The 18,791-nt window shown below is 37.8% G+C and overlaps 2 protein-coding genes and 1 pseudogene across 5 annotated transcripts in view; 2 read left to right on the top strand and 1 right to left on the bottom strand.

The window, feature by feature from the left end:
* The window catches only part of LOC113060580 (arf-GAP with SH3 domain, ANK repeat and PH domain-containing protein 2-like), a 66,135-nt gene extending 54,320 nt beyond the window's left edge, over positions 1-11,815 (top strand). For 2 of the 4 annotated variants that reach the window (XM_026229602.1, XM_026229604.1), the window contains 12 exons: positions 8-197; positions 938-1,023; positions 1,265-1,380; positions 1,892-1,959; positions 2,046-2,153; positions 4,171-4,399; positions 5,374-5,520; positions 6,931-7,051; positions 7,401-7,486; positions 7,584-7,663; positions 7,790-7,906; positions 9,476-11,815. In XM_026229602.1, the coding sequence (XP_026085387.1) occupies positions 8-197; positions 938-1,023; positions 1,265-1,380; positions 1,892-1,959; positions 2,046-2,153; positions 4,171-4,399; positions 5,374-5,520; positions 6,931-7,051; positions 7,401-7,486; positions 7,584-7,663; positions 7,790-7,906; positions 9,476-9,550 (1,423 nt within the window). In that variant the 3' untranslated portion in view covers positions 9,551-11,815. The remainder of the gene's footprint in view (positions 1-7; positions 198-937; positions 1,024-1,264; positions 1,381-1,891; positions 1,960-2,045; positions 2,154-4,170; positions 4,400-5,373; positions 5,521-6,930; positions 7,052-7,400; positions 7,487-7,583; positions 7,664-7,789; positions 7,907-9,475) is intronic. The other 2 variants (XM_026229605.1, XM_026229603.1) reach the window with 1 other exon arrangement.
* A 134-nt stretch (positions 11,816-11,949) lies between these two features.
* LOC113060581 (integrin beta-1-binding protein 1-like) lies at positions 11,950-15,798 on the bottom strand. Its single transcript, XM_026229606.1, has 7 exons — positions 15,680-15,798; positions 14,691-14,820; positions 14,532-14,610; positions 14,330-14,460; positions 13,529-13,621; positions 13,223-13,372; positions 11,950-12,581 (listed from the first exon to the last, which is right to left on the bottom strand). Exons 2-7 carry the CDS (start codon positions 14,760-14,762, stop codon positions 12,510-12,512), a joined length of 597 nt encoding a protein of 198 aa, XP_026085391.1. The 5' UTR covers positions 14,763-14,820; positions 15,680-15,798; the 3' UTR covers positions 11,950-12,509.
* On the top strand, positions 14,771-18,607 carry LOC113060294 (isoamyl acetate-hydrolyzing esterase 1 homolog; annotated as a pseudogene).
* Positions 18,608-18,791: the final 184 nt, after the last annotated feature.

Below are 18,791 nucleotides of genomic sequence, written 5' to 3'. Positions count from 1 at the left end.
GGCACAGGCAGGCAAGGAAAGACTTCATCATGGCCAAATACACAGAGAAGCGATTTGCTCGTAAGAAGTGTCCTGATGTGCTGTCGAAACTGCACACGCTCTGTGATGCTGTGAAGGCTCGGGATATTTTCTCTCTCATCCAGGTCTATGCTGAGGGTGTGGACCTAATGGAGCCCATTCCTCTGGCCAATGGTCATGTGAGGTTTTTTCCCATCTTATTATTATAAATGATGATCCCTTTTGATAAGAGTTGTTCAGTTTGTGGATTTAATTTATACTTTTTCAGTGATGTCCAAATAAAAATAATTGTATTATTATAAATATATATATATATATATATATATATATATATATATATATATATATATATATATATATATATATATATTTAAAAGTGCTGGTTTATTAAAAATAATTAAATAATTAATTTGAACTTCATATATATTCATATATATATATATATATATATATATATATATATATATATATATATATATATACTTCATATAAGTTCAAATGAATCATTTAATTAATTTTAATAATTATATAAACAATTAAATAAATAATTGAATTATTGTTATTTGAACATCACTCAAAAGTATAATTTAAATCCACATTTAACATTGTTTTTTAATGCAGATTTAGTTCATATTTTAACATTCAAATTAAACAAAATATTAAAAATAATAAATAACACACAGTTTGAATCCGATCTCTTACTTATTTACTATGAATTTACAGTAAAAAAATCCTTACTGTCATAATTCATAGAAAACTTTGCTTACCATGCTCAATACACATACGATACGCCAAAATATCATGGTCTGTTCAAACAGGAGGAGCTCTTATGCACAAACCTTAATAGTAACCAAATAGTAACAGTATAAACATGCCATGTTGTTTATTTGTTTGTTTCTTGTTTGGTTTGCTGTGGTAGGAACAAGGTGAGACAGCCCTTCATCTGGCCGTGAGACTGGTGGACAGAACCTCCCTTCACATCGTCGACTTCCTCACCCAGAACAGGCAAGACCCAGACAGCCCTACAGAGGGTGGAAACCTTCCCTTGTTTGCTGACCCAAGTGCTGACTGATGCTCCCCCACAACTAAATCTGAATGAACAGCTTTTTTTTATTGTTGCTTGACCAGAGCTATTTAAAAGTGCTGGTTTTGAAGGTTAAAGAGACCGTTATAGCTGTGACTGGAATGGAAGATTGAGATTTAATGTTTTCTAAATAGACCAAATTGTGTTTGTTTCTCGCCGCAGTTTAAACCTGGATAAGCAAACGGCTAAAGGAAGCACAGCGCTGCATTACTGCTGCCTGACAGACAACAGCGAGTGTCTCAAACTGCTACTGAGAGGAAAAGCCTCTATAGACATCGGTATGCAGCAAATGAAATCTCCTGACGTAATCCCCGTTGAAACAGGAAGTTTGGGTGTGACATTGAAGGGCTCCTTTTCATGATGTCTTTAAAGATTCCGAGACTCATTGTTTTGTCTGGTAGAACTGTTCAGGATGTTTTCACACAGTGTTCTTTTTTTGACTGCTAGGAGAAGTTAGTGTGCTGATTGGAGTGGGGTTGTAATTCTGTAAATCTGTCCACCAACAATGGGAAGTAAAGATAACGGAGCCATGTGTGACCTAGCGGTTGTATGTGGGAGGATGAATCTGTGCCAGGGAATCTCTTCTCTCAGATCCCTGCCAGTGGCTATTGTAAGCAAGCTGTCTGGGTAGACTTGGCTTTGTCTCGTCAGTAAGATAAAATTGAATACTGGAAGCCAAGAGTACAGAATGTGGTGGGAAAATGCCAAGTTGTCCTTATTCATCCAGGCTTATAAAGTGTAACAAGCCAATGTATCCTCCTCTTAAAATGTGTTTATGTGTGTGTTTAGCTAATGAAGCTGGTGAGACGCCGCTTGACATCGCCAGGCGACTCAAACATCTGCAGTGTGAGGAACAGGTGAGCCCTCATATCATACAACATCCTTGTAGATTAATACGAGCAAACACTGGCCTAGATGCTAAGAACTTTTTGATTTTTTTTAGCTTAACCAAGCACTTGCAGGAAAGTTCAACGCTCATGTGCATGTAGAGTACGAGTGGAGACTTCAGCATGAAGACCTGGATGAGAGTGATGAAGATCTAGACGAGAAGGTGAGCACCAACTCTGAAATCTCAAGGAAAAATCATGCCTTGTGACTAATATGTATAGGTGTAGAAATTTAGTTATAGAGTTTTCCTAATTTAATTTGTTTAGATATTGTAGTGTGTGTAATATTTAATACAAAATTATTAACTTAAAGGGTTAGTTCATCCAAAATAAAAATATATTAATTAATCACCATGTCGATCCAAAGCTGTAAAATCTCTGTTCGTCTTCGGAACACAATTTAAGATATTTTGGATGAAAAACTGGAGGCTTGAGACTGTCCCATAGACTGCCAAGTAAATAATAGTGTCAAGGTCCAGAAAAGTATGAAAGACATCGTCAGAATAGTCCATCTGCCATCAGACGGGCAATCTGGGTTATATGAAGCGACGGGGACATTTTTTGTAAGCGAAAAAAATAAAAAAAATAACGACTTTATTCAATAATTCCTTTGTCAACGGTCTCCTCTGTGTCACTCCACATCACCGTGCTGTGTATGCTCTTCTGTGTCCTCCACTCCACAAGGATGCACTGTTTTATTTTCAACTCAACGCACTTTATTTCTAGAGTGCTTTTAAAAACCACAATGGGCACCAAAGTGCTGTATATGAAAAAAAATAAAATAAATTAATAAATACAATCCATATACATACAAATTTCAAAACATTAAAAGCCAAATAAAATAAATAAGTTTTTAACATCCTCTTAAAAGACCCTAGAGTAGGAGATGTTTTAAGGACAGGGGAAGCTCATTCCATAGTCTAGGGGCATAGTCTATCTCCTCTACATTTTAAGCATGCCATCAGAATCATCAGGCACCGTTGATCCTTAGAGCATAGAGATCTCAAAAGTTTATGTAAACAAATTAAATTGGAAACATACTCTGGTGCCAAGCCATGGAGAGATTTGAAAACACTTTATAATGAATTCTGTATCGAATTGGTAACCAATGTAGTGAAATCAGAACAGGAGTAATATGGTCTCTCTTTTTGGTACCAATAAAAAACCTAGCAGCTGAATTCTAAACCAGCCTGAGGGTGAGAAAGAGAAGCCTGACTCACACCCAGTTACAAAGCATTGCAATAATCCAGATGAGAAGACACAAAGGAATGAACAACCTTCTCCAAATCACTTAAAGAGAGGATAGACTTCCACTTAGCTATATCTAAGATAAAAAGAAACTATTTTTAAACTACAACAACATTAATTTGGCAATCGAATTTAAGCTCTGAGTCAAAAATAAAGCCTTTTCACAGATAAACTTTTTTTTTTCCCAGGGAGCAATAACAGATTGCCATTAGAATCCATACCACATCCTTTCTGATCAAAAAAATAAACTCTGATTTGTCCTCATTCAATTGGAGAAAGTTGCTTGCCAACCAACACTTCACATCAGCCAAACAGTTATACAAAGACTCATGAGAAGATTGCTCCAAATTTTTTAAAGGGAAATACATTTGAGAATCATCAGATGGTAATTTATTCTGTGCTTATCAAAATTCTTTACAAACGGAAGCAAATAAAGGGAAAATAAAAGGGGTCCCAAAATCGAGCCCTGAGGAACCCCACACGTCAACTGTACAACAGAAGAAGAGTGGTTTCCCAAACTGGCTGAAATGGTTCTATAACCTTAAAATAAGATGAACACCAGTCCAAGGTAGTGGGTGTTCAAATCAAAGCTAAATAGACATAGAAACAGCACGTCCTTGTGGCGCAGAGGACACAGAAGAGCATCCACAGCACGGTGATATGGAGTGACACAGAGGAGACTGTTGACAAAGGAATTATTGAATAAAGTCGTTATTTTTGTTTTTGTTTTCTTCTCTTACAAAAAGTGTTCCTGTCGCTTCATATAATGCAGATGGCACGTCTGATGGCAGATGGACTATACTGACGATGACTTTTCATACCTTTTATGGACCTTGACAAGGACCTTGACCTTGACATAATTGTTGTGATTTTTGTGAATATTGAGTGGGTTTATCTGATCTCACTTACAGCATTTAACCTTTGTGCCTATAGTCCAGTCCTCACCGGCGGGACGAGAGGCCCATCAGCTGCTACACACCGGGCAGTAATTCCCTTCAGCCCAGTCCGGCTAGCCTGGCACGAGACATACGAGACGTGGGCAAAGACAAGCAGCGTTTCATTCCTAACCTTGTCAACAATGAGACTTATGGTACCATCATCAACACCAACTCACCGGTCACCCTCTCCACCTCTGCTCCACCTCTACCACCCCGAAATTTAGGTACTTTATTTTTCAAACAGATCACCATGAAAAGAAAAACAATCAGGGATGTGATTTCTGTATTTTACGACCTCTGAGGGATGACCCAGATAGATGGATGGATAGATAGATGTTATATATATATATATAAAAGCTAATCAAATTCAACAAAAAGTCAAACATACATAAATGCAGCATGTCAGTGAAAGACTGTTTGACCCTTTATGATTATCATTCAGGCCACAATAGGCCACAATGTCCCCGGGAACACAAGATAGGTAAAAATGTATAGCCTGAATGCACTGGAAGTCACTTTGGATAAAAGTGTCTGCTAAATGCATAAATTTAATTTTTAATTTTAATTTAATTTAAATTTAAAATGTAATATGCTGCTGTATCTTTGGCCGGATGTGGTGTCTCAAAACGACAGAATTCTCATTTGACCTGTTCTTGAATTCTCACCGTCACCCAGTTGCTCTGCAAAGCTCCATAGCAACGGCTGTGTGAATATGCTGACCTATATGAGCGCTTCCAGAGTCCCTGGACAGGGAGCCGATCTGAGCTCAAACGCTCGGCAGCAGGTGTCACGGGCAGCTGCACTCTTTCAGACACTTTCAGGACTGTTTTTAAGGCCTTTCAGCTCTTAAGAAGACATAAGCTAGATTCCAGTGAACCAGAGACTGGTAACCTTCTGACTTTGTCTGTCAGAGTTTAACTCGGATAAAAACTACGTTAGAACTAATGTTTTTCTCTCTACTGGGACTTTGCTCTCAAACATCAGTTAGAGACTTCACAATGAGCTGTATTCTTAAAGACACTAATGAAATTGGGTGCATAACGGAGCTCTGCTGGTCTGGAGCAGCTCCAGGGTCCAGAAAAAGAGACATAGCAGAGCTTTCTCATCATCTAGTAAACACAAGTGGTGTCCTGTAGACCAGTCTGTTTGAATCTGACAATCAGTTGCTCTGTCTTCTCTTCTCTTCTCCTTCCCACAGTTCAGCCGTCTGGTCTTGCTGGAATAGCTCAGGGATCTCCCGGTTGGAAGCCTGGCTCCCTAGATCTGACCGGCAGGCAGCGATCTTCCTCTGACCCCCCCAACATGCATCCACCAGCGCCCCCCTTACGGGGCACATCCACTTCCCGTGAGTTGGCTGTAGATGAATGAGTGGATGAAGCTTTGCTCCTGGCCAGCGATTCAGTTTCATGTGCTGCTTTGTGTTTAGATTTAGTTTAGGGACAGACTGTGCTTTGATTGATCCTGGATCTGCTTTTTGTAATGAGATGTCATGACATGGCAGTGTCTTACCTCATGAATATTAATTAGCTTATGTCTTTAGCTGATTGACCATACTTAACTGTCCATTCATGTTAATATTAATATTCATGAACAAATGGCAGGTAGCAGGCTTCAGAAATTCTGGTCTGCACTGGTCTTGAAGCTGAAAGGCTGAAATTGATCCATACATGATTTCCCCCCAAAATTCAAGACAAACGCACTCTCTTTGTCTTTCATTCATTTTTTATCTGTTCAGGGATTTACAGATCATTAGTGCATCTTTCTGTTCTCTTAATTCAGGCTAAAAAAATAACATGAGATGCTGAAACAGTTAAAAAAAAATATATAATAATAATAATAATACTAATAAACATTTTAAATATACTTGTAAGCTTACAATATATATATATATATATATATATATATAAGCCTACAAGTATATTTAAAATGTTTATTAGTATTTTTTTACATAAAGTTAAGTCATGCTCAATACTATGATATTTATTAATCTATAAATAACCCATATAAAAATTATTAAAGCCAACAATATCATTAGTTTCAGTATCAGTTTTCTTTTTTTTTTTTTTTATGTTTTATATGTACAGTACCAACCATGTTTTGTCTAAATCGGCCAAAATGGGTGGAACTTAAAATATCAATAAATACAGGAATTATAGTTTCCATATAAAAAGTAATGGAATTTCATAACACATTAAAATGAATAATAATCTAATTATGATCAATTATTTGTATTATTACAGTTTTTGATTTATTGGGTTTTCTTGTTTGCAAACAAGCACCAAAATAAAACATACATGTTCTCAACTAAAACACCTCGGGCAGAACAAAACAATGGCTGAATATTTATTAAGGATAATGAAAATACATATTTAAACACAAAACAAAATGTGGCTGTCATTTACTGTGACCATTAGTACCCTATAATATAGTAATATAAATATATTAAATAGCAAAATACAGTTTTGTTTAACTCCACAATATTAATCAGCTATATATATATGTGTGTGTGTGTGTGTGTGTGTTATTAACTATAATATATTATTTTTACATGTTATTTGTAATTAATTAAAAATATTTTAAAAAGTCTCTATACACAAATCAAGAAAAACTGGAGTGTCAGAGAAATTCAGGTGTGGGGACCCTGTTAACAATAATAAAGCACAAAAAATTGAAATTGAAACATCTGTGAAAAGTTTGTTGTAGTAGTTGTGAGGATCTGTAACATAAAGGCAGCTATTTGTTGACTTGTGTGCAGTTCTTGTTCCCAGCGGAGCTCTTCCTCCTGTGGCTAAAACTGGCAGTATGATGGAGGCCATGACTACACAGCCCAAACCCGGACAGGGGCCTCCTGGGCAGAGCATCAGCCGGGCTACAAGGTCAGAATACTAAACAACCCTTGAGCAAATACACACACGTGTGTGCATATTCACAAGGTATCCTCTAGTCCATGCATAGAACTTTCCGTAGAGTGTTTGGTGAGTCTGATTCCAGTAAAAGGTGAGTGTGCCCTTATCTGAACACAGAGGTGGAAAACGCCTTGAGGGAAATAAAATTCCTATTCAAGTCCTCATTCACGCACACGGTGCCAGAGGACCAGACAAGTAGGGCACTCAGATTACTAATGGTGTTATACCAGCATGACCTGAGTGGAAATATCATAGCCTTTAGTACTACAGAAACTGTACACACATTCACATCTGTTGTTGTTGTTGTTGTTGTTTGCAGCGCGGACAAAAGCTTCAGTAAAAGCACACTGATGCGCTCCGGATCCATCGAGAGACCAGGCAGATCTCAGAGAAACCATGCTGACTGTAAGTTGATAAGTTGTATTAATAAAAGGCTTGCGGCAATAGTTATAGTGAAAATGCAAAGCTAATTGTGATGTCATTTCCTATTTTTGTGGAACAGCTAAAGAAGTTCCTGGAGGCCCCCAAAACACCACTGGTCAAACTCTGCCCGCTACACACATGCCCAGGAAAACTTACCTGGTATGTTCAACCACAAGACGACGTTCCAAATATGTGAATCCAGTCAGATCGAAAGCAGCATATTTGGAGTGTATGAGATGCTAAGTGACATGTTCTTGTGTTTCCACTGGATGTGTGTGTGGTAAGCAGAGGCCGAAGCGTGTGAAGGCCATGTATAACTGTGTGGCTGATAACCCAGACGAGCTGACGTTCTCTGAGGGAGAGGTGATCGTCGTGGACGGTGAGGAGGACCACGAGTGGTGGGTGAGTATCCTGTGTAAATGACACACACCTCACCTTCAAAAATGAAGAGTGGGGGATCCAGAGAGGAAAAGTAAGTTGACCATATTTCCCTTCCTGTGACTGGCTGGCTGTTAATAAGTAGACTCACTGAGGACTGCGGTCTGGTTCAGTGTCTCTGGCTGAATACAGACTAGCTGCTTGTGTTTTTGATGCTGTGCTGAGGTTCTTGTCCTGGATTTCTTTCTCGGTCTGGTCTTACGATGAATGTGGTGAGCCTAAAAATAGTGTACGTTTTTTTTAGATCTCGCAAACAGCAGACAGAAAATCCATAGTTAATAGTTTAGAAAGGGATTTAAAATGTCTTTGCCAAAAAGATGCATGAACTACATCTTCTACAAACTTGTCTTATACATATTATATGTTCATAAATAATAGAAGGGAAGCACTTTTTTTTTTTATCTCAAAAGTCAAGGTAATTCAAACTCAAAATGACTGAAGTTATGATACCAGTAGACTGTTATTAAGGAGCCTATAAATGTTCTGTAAAAACAATGAACAGCAGCTTTCAGCCTGATGTCACTATGATGCCAACACGTAATTTCAGAAATACACTATTACCGTATTTTTCGGACTATAAGTCGCACCTGAGTATAAGTCGCATCAGTCCAAAAAAACGTCATGATGAGGAAAAAAAACATATATAAGTCGCATTTATTTAGAACCAAGAGAAAACATTACCGTCTACAGCCGCGAGAGGGCGCTCTATGTCTTCAGTGTAGTCTACAGGAGCACTGAGCAGCACAGAGCGCCCTCTCGCGGCTAGAGACGGTAATGTTTTCTATTGGTTAATTTATCTTGGTTAATTTCTCTTGGTTCATGTCAAATTAATTTTGATAAAGTCGCAGACCAGCCAAACTATGAAAAAAAGTGTGACTTATAGTCCGGAAAATACGGTAGTTCTTTACAGGTTTTTATTAGATTGCGCTACTTTTCCAGTTTTTTCTATTTGACTGTTGCGCTTTTGATTGTTTTTTTGCGATTTTTTTCCAATTCCACTGCTCACATTGCATCTTTGTCAACTAGGGGTGCACAATAAATATCGGCCGATAATTAATGCGCATCTCGTCAGTAAAGCCGGTTCTCTAATCAGCGGTTAATTCCATCAGGTGTGTGATTTCACATAGAGCAGCTGTTACTACACAGAGCCGTTGTTAACTGAGAAGCTGCGCAAATCCACGCTGATAATGAACGTGGAACTGGCTTTACTGATGAGGTACGCATTAATTATCGGCGGATATTTATCGTGCACCCCCTATTGTGAACACAAAAGTGCATTCTGTGTGAATGGTACCTAGTGATATATATTACTCATGGTCCTTCTAAAAATGTGTCACGCGTGAGCGGTTCATCTCGTATTGGAACATTGGCATAGTATCAAAGTGTCTAATATTTCTATTTAAAATCGTAATTCCTCAATAAGTAAAAAAAATTATTAAATTGCGGAGAAACATTAAATTCAAAATAATCAATAAAATCAGAAATGTCACCCAGCCCTATATGTGACAGACTTTCCCTTTGATTGTTTTGTAGCTGGGCCACATAGAGGGAGAGCCAATGAGAAGAGGAGCTTTTCCGGTCACATTCGTGCAGTTCATCATGGACTGAGGTTCACAGATTATAGACACGGAGTTGGACGATGAAGGCACTTCTCTGCTTCTGTGTGGTCTCACTGACCATCATCATCTTCATCACTGTCCCCTTTATCGTAAGGCTTCTTCTGAGCTTCCAAAATCCCTGGCTCTAGCCTGGCTTGAGAGACTCTGTCTCTGGAATATAACAGCTTTCTGGGCTTTTTGTTTTTAATTTTTGTTTTGTGAACCAGATAGGATTCCGAATGAGTTTCATACATCTAATCTAGTCGCACTTTTAACCTAATTTACCATGAGCGCAATGCTAATGAGATGAATGTCACCGAAAAATGAAGGTTTTATTCCGACATCATTATTCCTTTTAGATAGACTGCTCTATACCGTAAAGTTGTTTTTGAAGTACACAGATCTGTGAATATAGTCTTGTTTGCCCACATTCCGTGATTGGCAAAAAAAAAAAAAAAGGCAGAAAGATAATTGGAGAATCATTGACTTTTGAGTTGGAAAAGACAGTTTTGTCAATGGTGCTACACCAGGAATATGCTACAAGAGCCGTCTGCCTCCGATGTCCCTGTTTCACACTACCTGCCCCAGTGCATCAATAGACCTTCCCTGCTCACACACGGGAAATATCTGAAGTGCACTGAGTGGAGGAGAGAGAGAGAGAAACGGACAGACACAAGAGTGCTTTAGTGCGGGCTGAGGGACAGGGGATGTGGAGACTGAATTAAAGTAATCTTGGCCCTGTACCTGCTGGGAGTTTTAAGCAGCGTGACGGTCTGCATGAACATTCAGTGGCCTCCAGAGAGAGCAATGGAGCATCAAAGAGGTTTATTTCTGTATAGATATTTATAATCTGAAGCTGTCCTTCTGTGTTCTTGATTTAGGTGCTCTTATTGATCAGAATGATCTTTTGCAGACCTTCCTTCAGTGTGCAGGCCACTTGCCTTGAGACATCTGTGGAACACTGTCACTTATCAAATAACTCATTCATTCATTCTTAAAGTGATAGCCCAAAAATTGAAAATGTGGTCATTTATTTACCCTCATGTTCTTTCAAACAGTGCAAAAGAAGTAGATTAGCCCAGAGTGCTCCATACTATTAGTTTTCTATATTCCAAGTCTAATGAAGTTCTATTGTAACTTTGTGTCAAGCACAAAACAATATTTAAATGGACTGTTCACCCCATTATGATACTTCTACCCTTAAAAAAAAAATCACAATTTTATCACATTCGTATCGTTCCAAACCTGTATGACTCATTTCTTTTATGGAACACAAAATATATTTTGAAGAGCATAGGAACCAGGCAACATTAGAGCCTATTGTCTTCTATTCTGAAGACAAAAATAACTTATTTGAGAAATGTGTAATAAATATATAATATATGTATCTATATATACTATTTTATATATATATGTATACATACACACACACACACACACCGGATCTGGCTGGTTCTGTGGAAGCTAAAAAGGTTTGAAATATCATGACGACAGCATTTTCAGTTCTGGGTGAACTATTCTTTTAAGCTGCTCTTCTCTTTCTTCAGTGTGCAAAACAGGACTGTACTGAATAGTGTTTTTACCTCGAGATCTCCAAAACCTAGTCATTTTTAACAGATTTCAAGCTGTCAGTTTGAGATCGTTTCCACCTCCCAGGATGTTCCCAGAGTCTCCCTGCTTCGGTTGGCCAGATGGGTGTTCCCTGCACCAGTAATAACTCCGCATCTCTCTGATTGTATTCCAGGGGAAATTAAAATCCCTCGTGTCATTTCCCCTCACAACACTTCTTTAAATCCTTTCTAAAGCTTTGAAATGCTCATCCATCTGTAATTGTGTGCAGGAGTAGCACAGCAGAGTGTTTTATGTCATGAGTGTTTGATGTGGTTGCAGAGCAACTTAATGGAGTCTGTTATGTAACTTTTAATTACAGTCACGTTAGTCTTGATTGAGCTCGGACCAGAGTGACCTGTAACTCGCCCGAGGGATGTAATTATTATACTGTGTTCAGCTCATTGTATATGGTTTATGGTCAGCACCTGGCTGGCCGTGATTGTAGATAAATGTAGACTTTGCTTTGTGCATATTTAATTGCAATCAGAGAGCTAAACTGTTAATGACTGATGTTTTGATGTACTGTTAGATAAAACTGTTACAGTACACTCTGAACCAAGATGAAACGACCTCTATTCACCCGTTTACCATAAACGTCATTGATGCTAATATATATGGACAAATAAATGGAAAAACTGGAATTAAAAAATTGCAAATTATTGTTCATGTGTTGCATTATTTGGGTGGGTAAGTACATTTTCACAGGCTTTATGTTCCTCAATTAAGGGGGCTGTGGGATGTTGTTGTTGCTATTAAAGGACTGCCATCTAGTGGAAATGAGGAGGAAAAACAAGATGAAACTGTATTACATTCGCATTTATTGTACCATATTAAATGATCTGATCCCACCTGGATCAGGAGGATGACAAAAAAGGGGCATGTACATATAAAAGACGCAGAGGGTTTGGGTTTTACAGCATCTTTGTGTTTACACTGACATTAATGTACCACGGTTTACACAAATCCCATTAGAGCCCGACAAATCCCAGATTCACTGGCCCATAGTAGGAAATGTGCTCTGAGGTTATTGTATATTTACATTAAATAAGATTAAATTAGGTTACAAAAATAGACACAGCCCAAACTTGGTTTTTGGGTTGTGGTGGGGCTGTTAAAGAGAAGAGGATGCTGGGACTAATGTATATGATGTAAACATGTGGTTGAGATGGCTGCCCTTTCATGCTGAACAAAGACGGATCAGCTGTACTGACATGAATCAAAGTGAGACGAATTCCAGCATTTCTGTCAGAAGCATTTCAAAAGGGCACCTTCCACAAACAGACTTCAATCCTCCTCCTGCTGCTGCTGAGTGAGTGAGTGAGGGAGGGTGGAGGAACAGGAACACTCCCAAACAGACCTCAGGACTTCTCTGAGGCCAGGGCACAGTCGAAGGAGGTGGACAGTACTTTACAGATGGCCTGGGCTTGTTCCTGTAGAGCACCAAATAATGCTGCCTTAGTGAGCAGAAAATAAAAACATTTGAACAGTAGTGTACTCTACAATATATGGTATGTTTATACAGTAGTATAAATATCAATAGAAAATACATACAGCACATGTAATACATGTGTAAAATAGTTTCAGTTAATTTATGTAAACGTCTGATTCAACTATTCATCATCACTCAGTGAAAATAAATGTATTACAAGTAATAAACAATATGCTCAATGCATTGGCATTATTTATAAATTTATTTATATATATATATATATATATATATATATATATATATATATATATATATATATATATATATATATATATATATATATATATATATATATATATATATATGACAATATCAGAAACCTTTGTGATGATTTGATTAAAAAAATTAAAAGTGCAATTATTTTTGACATGCTTTATTTTTTTGCCCTAATCATTTTAAATAAAATGTGTTACAATAGCCTTTTGGTCTAAATGATGGTTCCTCCAGTTTAAAAGAAAATCTATTCATCTTTTCACTCATTTCAGGGCTAACACACAACTAGTGAAATACAGTTTTCTGCTACACTGTCCAGATCTAGGCCTGACTCATACTTCAGAAACACTTCCTGTCTCGAGGTCTTACCGCACTGCTGCACTGATACACCCAGATGCTGCACTCCTGCTGCTCTGCATCTGTGGTCTTCAGGGCGAGCAGGTTTTTTCCAGCACCCAGACCATCATCATAGCAAAGCATTCGTACAATCAGGTAGAGCGGGTGACGGTGAAGCACATCCTGAGAAAACAGGGAATAATGCTAGATGATAGAGGTAATGTTCGGTTCCATTGTGGTCATGAATCTAAATGTTTCTTTTTATATGCTCCTATAGTTGGTGTATAAAAAAAAGAGTGAGTATTAAACAATGACATTGGGTCAGGTGAATGCACTCACACACTGGTCCAGTGAGGCCACTTTAACTCCATGCTTGGACACTCCCAGAATCATCTCCTCATCTCTAGGCACAAACGGCAGTTTTCCATCTTGCTTTAAATTGAACATATGAAACATAATGAAGGTTTTTAAAACAGCTTCAGTCTTGATGCATGATTTATTATAACTATTTGATTTTATAGGCCAGGAAAATATGATAAAGTGTTTTCTCAAAATATATGTGGACCTGGACAACAGAACCACGCTTTAAGTGTCAACTTTTTTATTTTTATTATTGAGATTTATACAATATCTGAAAAGATGAATAAATAAGCTTTCCATTGATGTTCGGATCAGACAATATTTGGCCGATTTGAAAATCTGGAAATCTGAGAGTGCAAAAACTCTAAATCACCTTTGAATTTGTCCAAATGAATTCTTAGCAATGCATATTACGAATCAAAAATGTTTTGAAATACACTGTATTTACGGCAGGAAGTTTACAAAATATCTTTATGGAACATAATCCTTACTTAATATCCTAATGATTTTGGGCATAAAAGAAAAATCGATAATTTTTTTTTTTTGCCTATTGGCTAAAAATATACCCCAGTGTCTTAAGAATGGTTTTGTGGTCCAGGGTCACATACTGTACTTCAAAATCATCTGAAAATTGTAAGAATTACGGGCTTCTACCAAAGTGGTCACATAACAAAACAAAAAACGTTCACCCAAATACATTTTCAGCAAAGTTTAAATGTTTGGGTGAACTACTCTTTTTAAGAGGGTGACATCGAATCTTCCCCTTTTGTAGATCCTTACCTGAGCTGCATCGATGTAGTTGATCAGGTCTAGAGGCTCCTGAAGGGTTTTGCTCATCTCAAACTGTAGCTTCTCGATGGCTCCCACATACTTGACTCTGAACTCAGCACAGGTGTCAGACACGGCGTTACCTGAGGGTTCAACAAGGTCAGGGTCACATATGTACACACATAAGTTTCTAGATGTTTCAGTGAGGACTAACTTGAGCTCTTGGTGGAGTCCGTATCAAGACTGGCGACTGTGCTGGACCTAGACAGGCCCCCCAAACTGGAATCTACCGACTGGATAAAGGGAGATTAGAGTTTATCGTGTCCTTCGTGGAAACCAGAGCTCAGCAGACAGAGTGGCTGAATCCCTTTACCTTGCTTTTAGTGCTGATCTCACTGCTCTGGGAGCTGCTGCTGCTGTGGCGCTTCTTCACCTTTCGAAACATCCTTCACCATGACGCCAGCGCTGCGGGTCTCCAGCTTCCCAGAGGATGGAAGCAGAGTCTGAGGAGAAATAACAGCATCAAAACCACACCCATGGTTTCCTGTAAAGATTCCAATATTTAGAGAACAAATATTTAATTACATGATTATTTCATGATCCAATCAATGTTTAACCAATTATTATTTATTTTTATTTTTTGGTAGATTTCCATTTGTATGTCAGATACACATTTTTTTTTTTTTTTTTTTTTAAGAATTTATGCTTAACGGTGTACAGAGAGTACAATATGCTAATCGATGACATATTTTATAAACAGAGCAAATTAGAAACGAATATAAAAACACAGAAATAAAAATGGGAATTAAGAGATAACTCCTCACTTATATTAGAAAACTTAGATTTCACATTAGATATCATTACATCATATCGTTATGCATCATTTAATTCAATTAAACAATTAAAAACAGTTACATTTGTAAACTCAACACTGACTATTAACCAAAAAAAAAAAAAACACTATGCTGTGAGAGCTGTCAATTAACAAGGTTCCTTACGCAGTATTTCTGCTCAGACACATTACGTTATGAGAAATCCAGCATAGACATGTTCTCGGGGTGCAGGGCACTCCACGAGCCCACGCCCCTATAAAACAATGGTGCCAAACTTTGAGTAACTTTCTAGGAGTCGCTCAGCTCGCGCTTCATGTCATTTCTTCACGGCACGAGCTCACCGCGACGGCGCTGCTAATAAAACCCCGCGGAAAGTAACGGAAAGCCGTTGCTAGGATAAACAGTCAGCAGCAGCCCACGTCTATCCTGACTAATGCGAGCGCAAAGGGCTCTCGTCTGGTCGTTTAATGGCATCTCTATAATTAAATATGGAGAATTTGAACTTGGTAAACAAGCACACTGGCCATACCTCTGTTTTGAGCTCACTATGCAGTAGTGTACAGCCGTAATAATAACTAATATGTAGGTTCATCAAAGCAGCGGTCGGCAGCCCCCTCTGTTTTGGCGAGACTTGCGTTGACACTTCACTTCCTGTACGGCTCCACCCAGCACTTCTTAAAGGGGACGCGCGATAATAAATGGCTGTGTTTAGATTGGAGTGTCAACTTACTACAACTACTAAGTACTGCACAGTATATACTACATTACCTAATATTTTTAAATAGTAAGTGGCTATGATATAACTGATATCAGCTTACTAACTGCTCTATATACTTTAAATATATTAATTATTTCATTCATTAGCAAGAGGCTATGTATCATTGATCTATAAAAGTCATTATACAGATCAGTGCTATGAATCCATTTTAAACAGATCCACTCGCAATTAAATAATTTAACATTTATTAAGGTGTTATTGGCAATAGCATAACTAGAAAAATGTATATTCATTCTCTCTCTCTATATATATCTATATATATATATATATATATTTGAGACATTTTAAGACTTTATTCATTTACATGACATTTCCAGGTCTAAAAATCACAGTGTTAAAATGATGCATCCTTTTATACCTCGGTTTTTTTGAGGGGTAAAATGAAAATTATCTTGATTTTAAGTTTTTCTGGTTTATTTTAATGCTTGTTTTGTTTTATTTTATTTTATTTTATTTAAGTCCTCTTGAGGCCTTCTTGGAAGGTTGCTGAGGTCTCTTAGTGGGCCCCGACCCCGGTTGAAAACCACTCCTATATACGGTTATTTATTTACTTGTTTGTGTGTTTGTAAATGGCCATGTTTAGAATGGACCGAATAACACAAACTGTATTCTTGTTTATTTGTTATATAGTTAGAATAGAAGAAAATACACCTTAGTAAGCTTTATGCACTCCCTATGGTTTGTTTATTTATTAGATAGTATGTGGTTATGTTTAGAATAAATGCAATGACACTTTAGTAAGTTATATACACTCTATAAAGTCTGTTTATTTGTTTGATAGTAAGTGGTAACGTTCTAAAGCTAGCACGTGGATCTGACACGCGCTACACAGTTCAGTAAACGAGAGAGGATTCGAAGATTCGAAGAATCAAAGATTCAAACTCCGAATCATTCACGAACAAATCACCACTAATCCAGTTTGCGGCTTCCTAATTTAAGTGTAGATTTGAAGTCGTCAGGTGCCGCTGTTACTATGTCGACACTAAAGAGTTATATGGCCCCAAATCATTCTCTTCGGCGACTCAATAACACAGGTAACATTTTGGGAACACAGTTTGAGGTTTGTTCTTTACCCTGACATGCTTTGTTTTTGTTTCAGTTTACGTTTCAAGCGAACGGATGGGGTTCCGAGATCTCTCATAAAGTCGCCAGGTACAGTTATGACAGCACGTATGTATTTTTGCCTTCATACCACTGCAGCGGATGTTTTTTTTTTCATTCCTTTCATTCATTAGAAAATGCGACGTAGTAAACCGAGGCTTGTCCGGTTATAACACGAGGTGGGCTAAGATTGTGCTTCCTCGCACCGTGCCCATTTCGGATGCTGTGACCGTCTTCTTCGGCGCTAATGATTGTGCATTGGAAGGTGACAGTATTTCACGTGTCATTTCAAGCTCTGAACACCAGCGGCGGTGATAATATGAGACACTTAGAAACGTTTCTTTGCAGAGAAGAACCCTTTGCAGCACGTGCCTCTTCAGGAGTTCACTGAGAATTTAAAAGATGTTCTCAAATATCTGGTGACTATAGGAGTGTCCAAAGAGAAGATCATCTTTATCACACCACCACCACTTAAAGAAACCGCCTGGGAGAAAGAGTGCTTGCTAAAAGGTGACACCTCCTGAATTTAGGCTGTATTCAGTAATGCTGTACTGCATGCTTCACAGTGTACTGGTAAAAAGTTTGAGAATTGAGAAAATAGTATGCAGGGTTCTGTATTTCCATCGTATGATTGGCGTATTTAGTTGAAATCATTAAAACAGTTTATTTTGCATTTCAACTCAATTATATACAAAACAATATTTGGACTCTAGACAGTCTAAAGAAATACATGGTAATCATGGTGGATTCTTCATTTGAAAAGCCTTGCGTTGTTGAATACTTTACTCTATTTTCATTGGTATTTCCTTGTTGAGAGAGAGAGTGAGAGATCGGATGTTAATACATTTTTACTTAAATCTTGGATTAAAGGTACTGGGTTACTCCGCCGCGGTACCCCCGAAGCAATTTAAAATAGTCTGAATATAAACACTTATTATAGGTGCAGCCTAGTGATTCAGGACAAGCTAAAAACACGGTTTGGAAAATGGATTCATGGTGTACTCGCTTATTATATACATTTTTCTACATTTTGAACACAAACAAAGTTACGGACCGCAGCTCTGATTGGTTGTTTCTTACCGGGAGCGATGGAGTTTCTGCAAATGGCAATAGGACCACTGGGAGGAGCCAGAGGAGCTTGATCTTTTTCACAGATTATCTGTCTCATATTCTACTGTCAGGACATAATGACAGGTTTATTAAATATGTAAAAAAATATATTTTTACAAAAGTTACCTACTGCAGCTTTAATTAAACATGCAACTTGGCATGGAGTCTGTTGCATGCATATTGCATGATCTTTCCTTTTTCCCATACTATAAAAAAAAAAACATATATATACTGTACTGTATATATATTCATAATAATTTGCAATATACAGTGTGCAGCAAGCAGAACTCTAGTATTTAGTCACAAAGCCTCTCGCACACACACACACACATTTTAGATTTTTTTTTTTTATCAGGTTCAGCTTTGAATCGTTTGAACTCTTTGGCTGGTCAGTATGCGCAGGCCTGTGTTCAGAATGCTGGAGAGTCTGGAGCCTTACTGGGGAGTTGTGGACCCATAATGCCCTGAGAGCTGCCTACTGTGATTAAAACACAGGTCAAATGATGCACAGAAGGTAAAAAACACCATTCAGTTCCTGTGGTTTATATGTGGACATTTTTAGATACACTAAACAATCATAAATTGTGTAAGGACAATCCAGCAGTCACAACTGTTCCTTAAACTGAAACCAGTCGTATCTGAAAATGGGTTA

The sequence above is a fragment of the Carassius auratus genome, chromosome 42 (genome assembly GCF_003368295.1).
Source record: "Carassius auratus strain Wakin chromosome 42, ASM336829v1, whole genome shotgun sequence".
NCBI classification, from domain to species: domain Eukaryota; kingdom Metazoa; phylum Chordata; class Actinopteri; order Cypriniformes; family Cyprinidae; genus Carassius; species Carassius auratus.
This window is presented reverse-complemented; position numbering and strand designations above follow the sequence as displayed.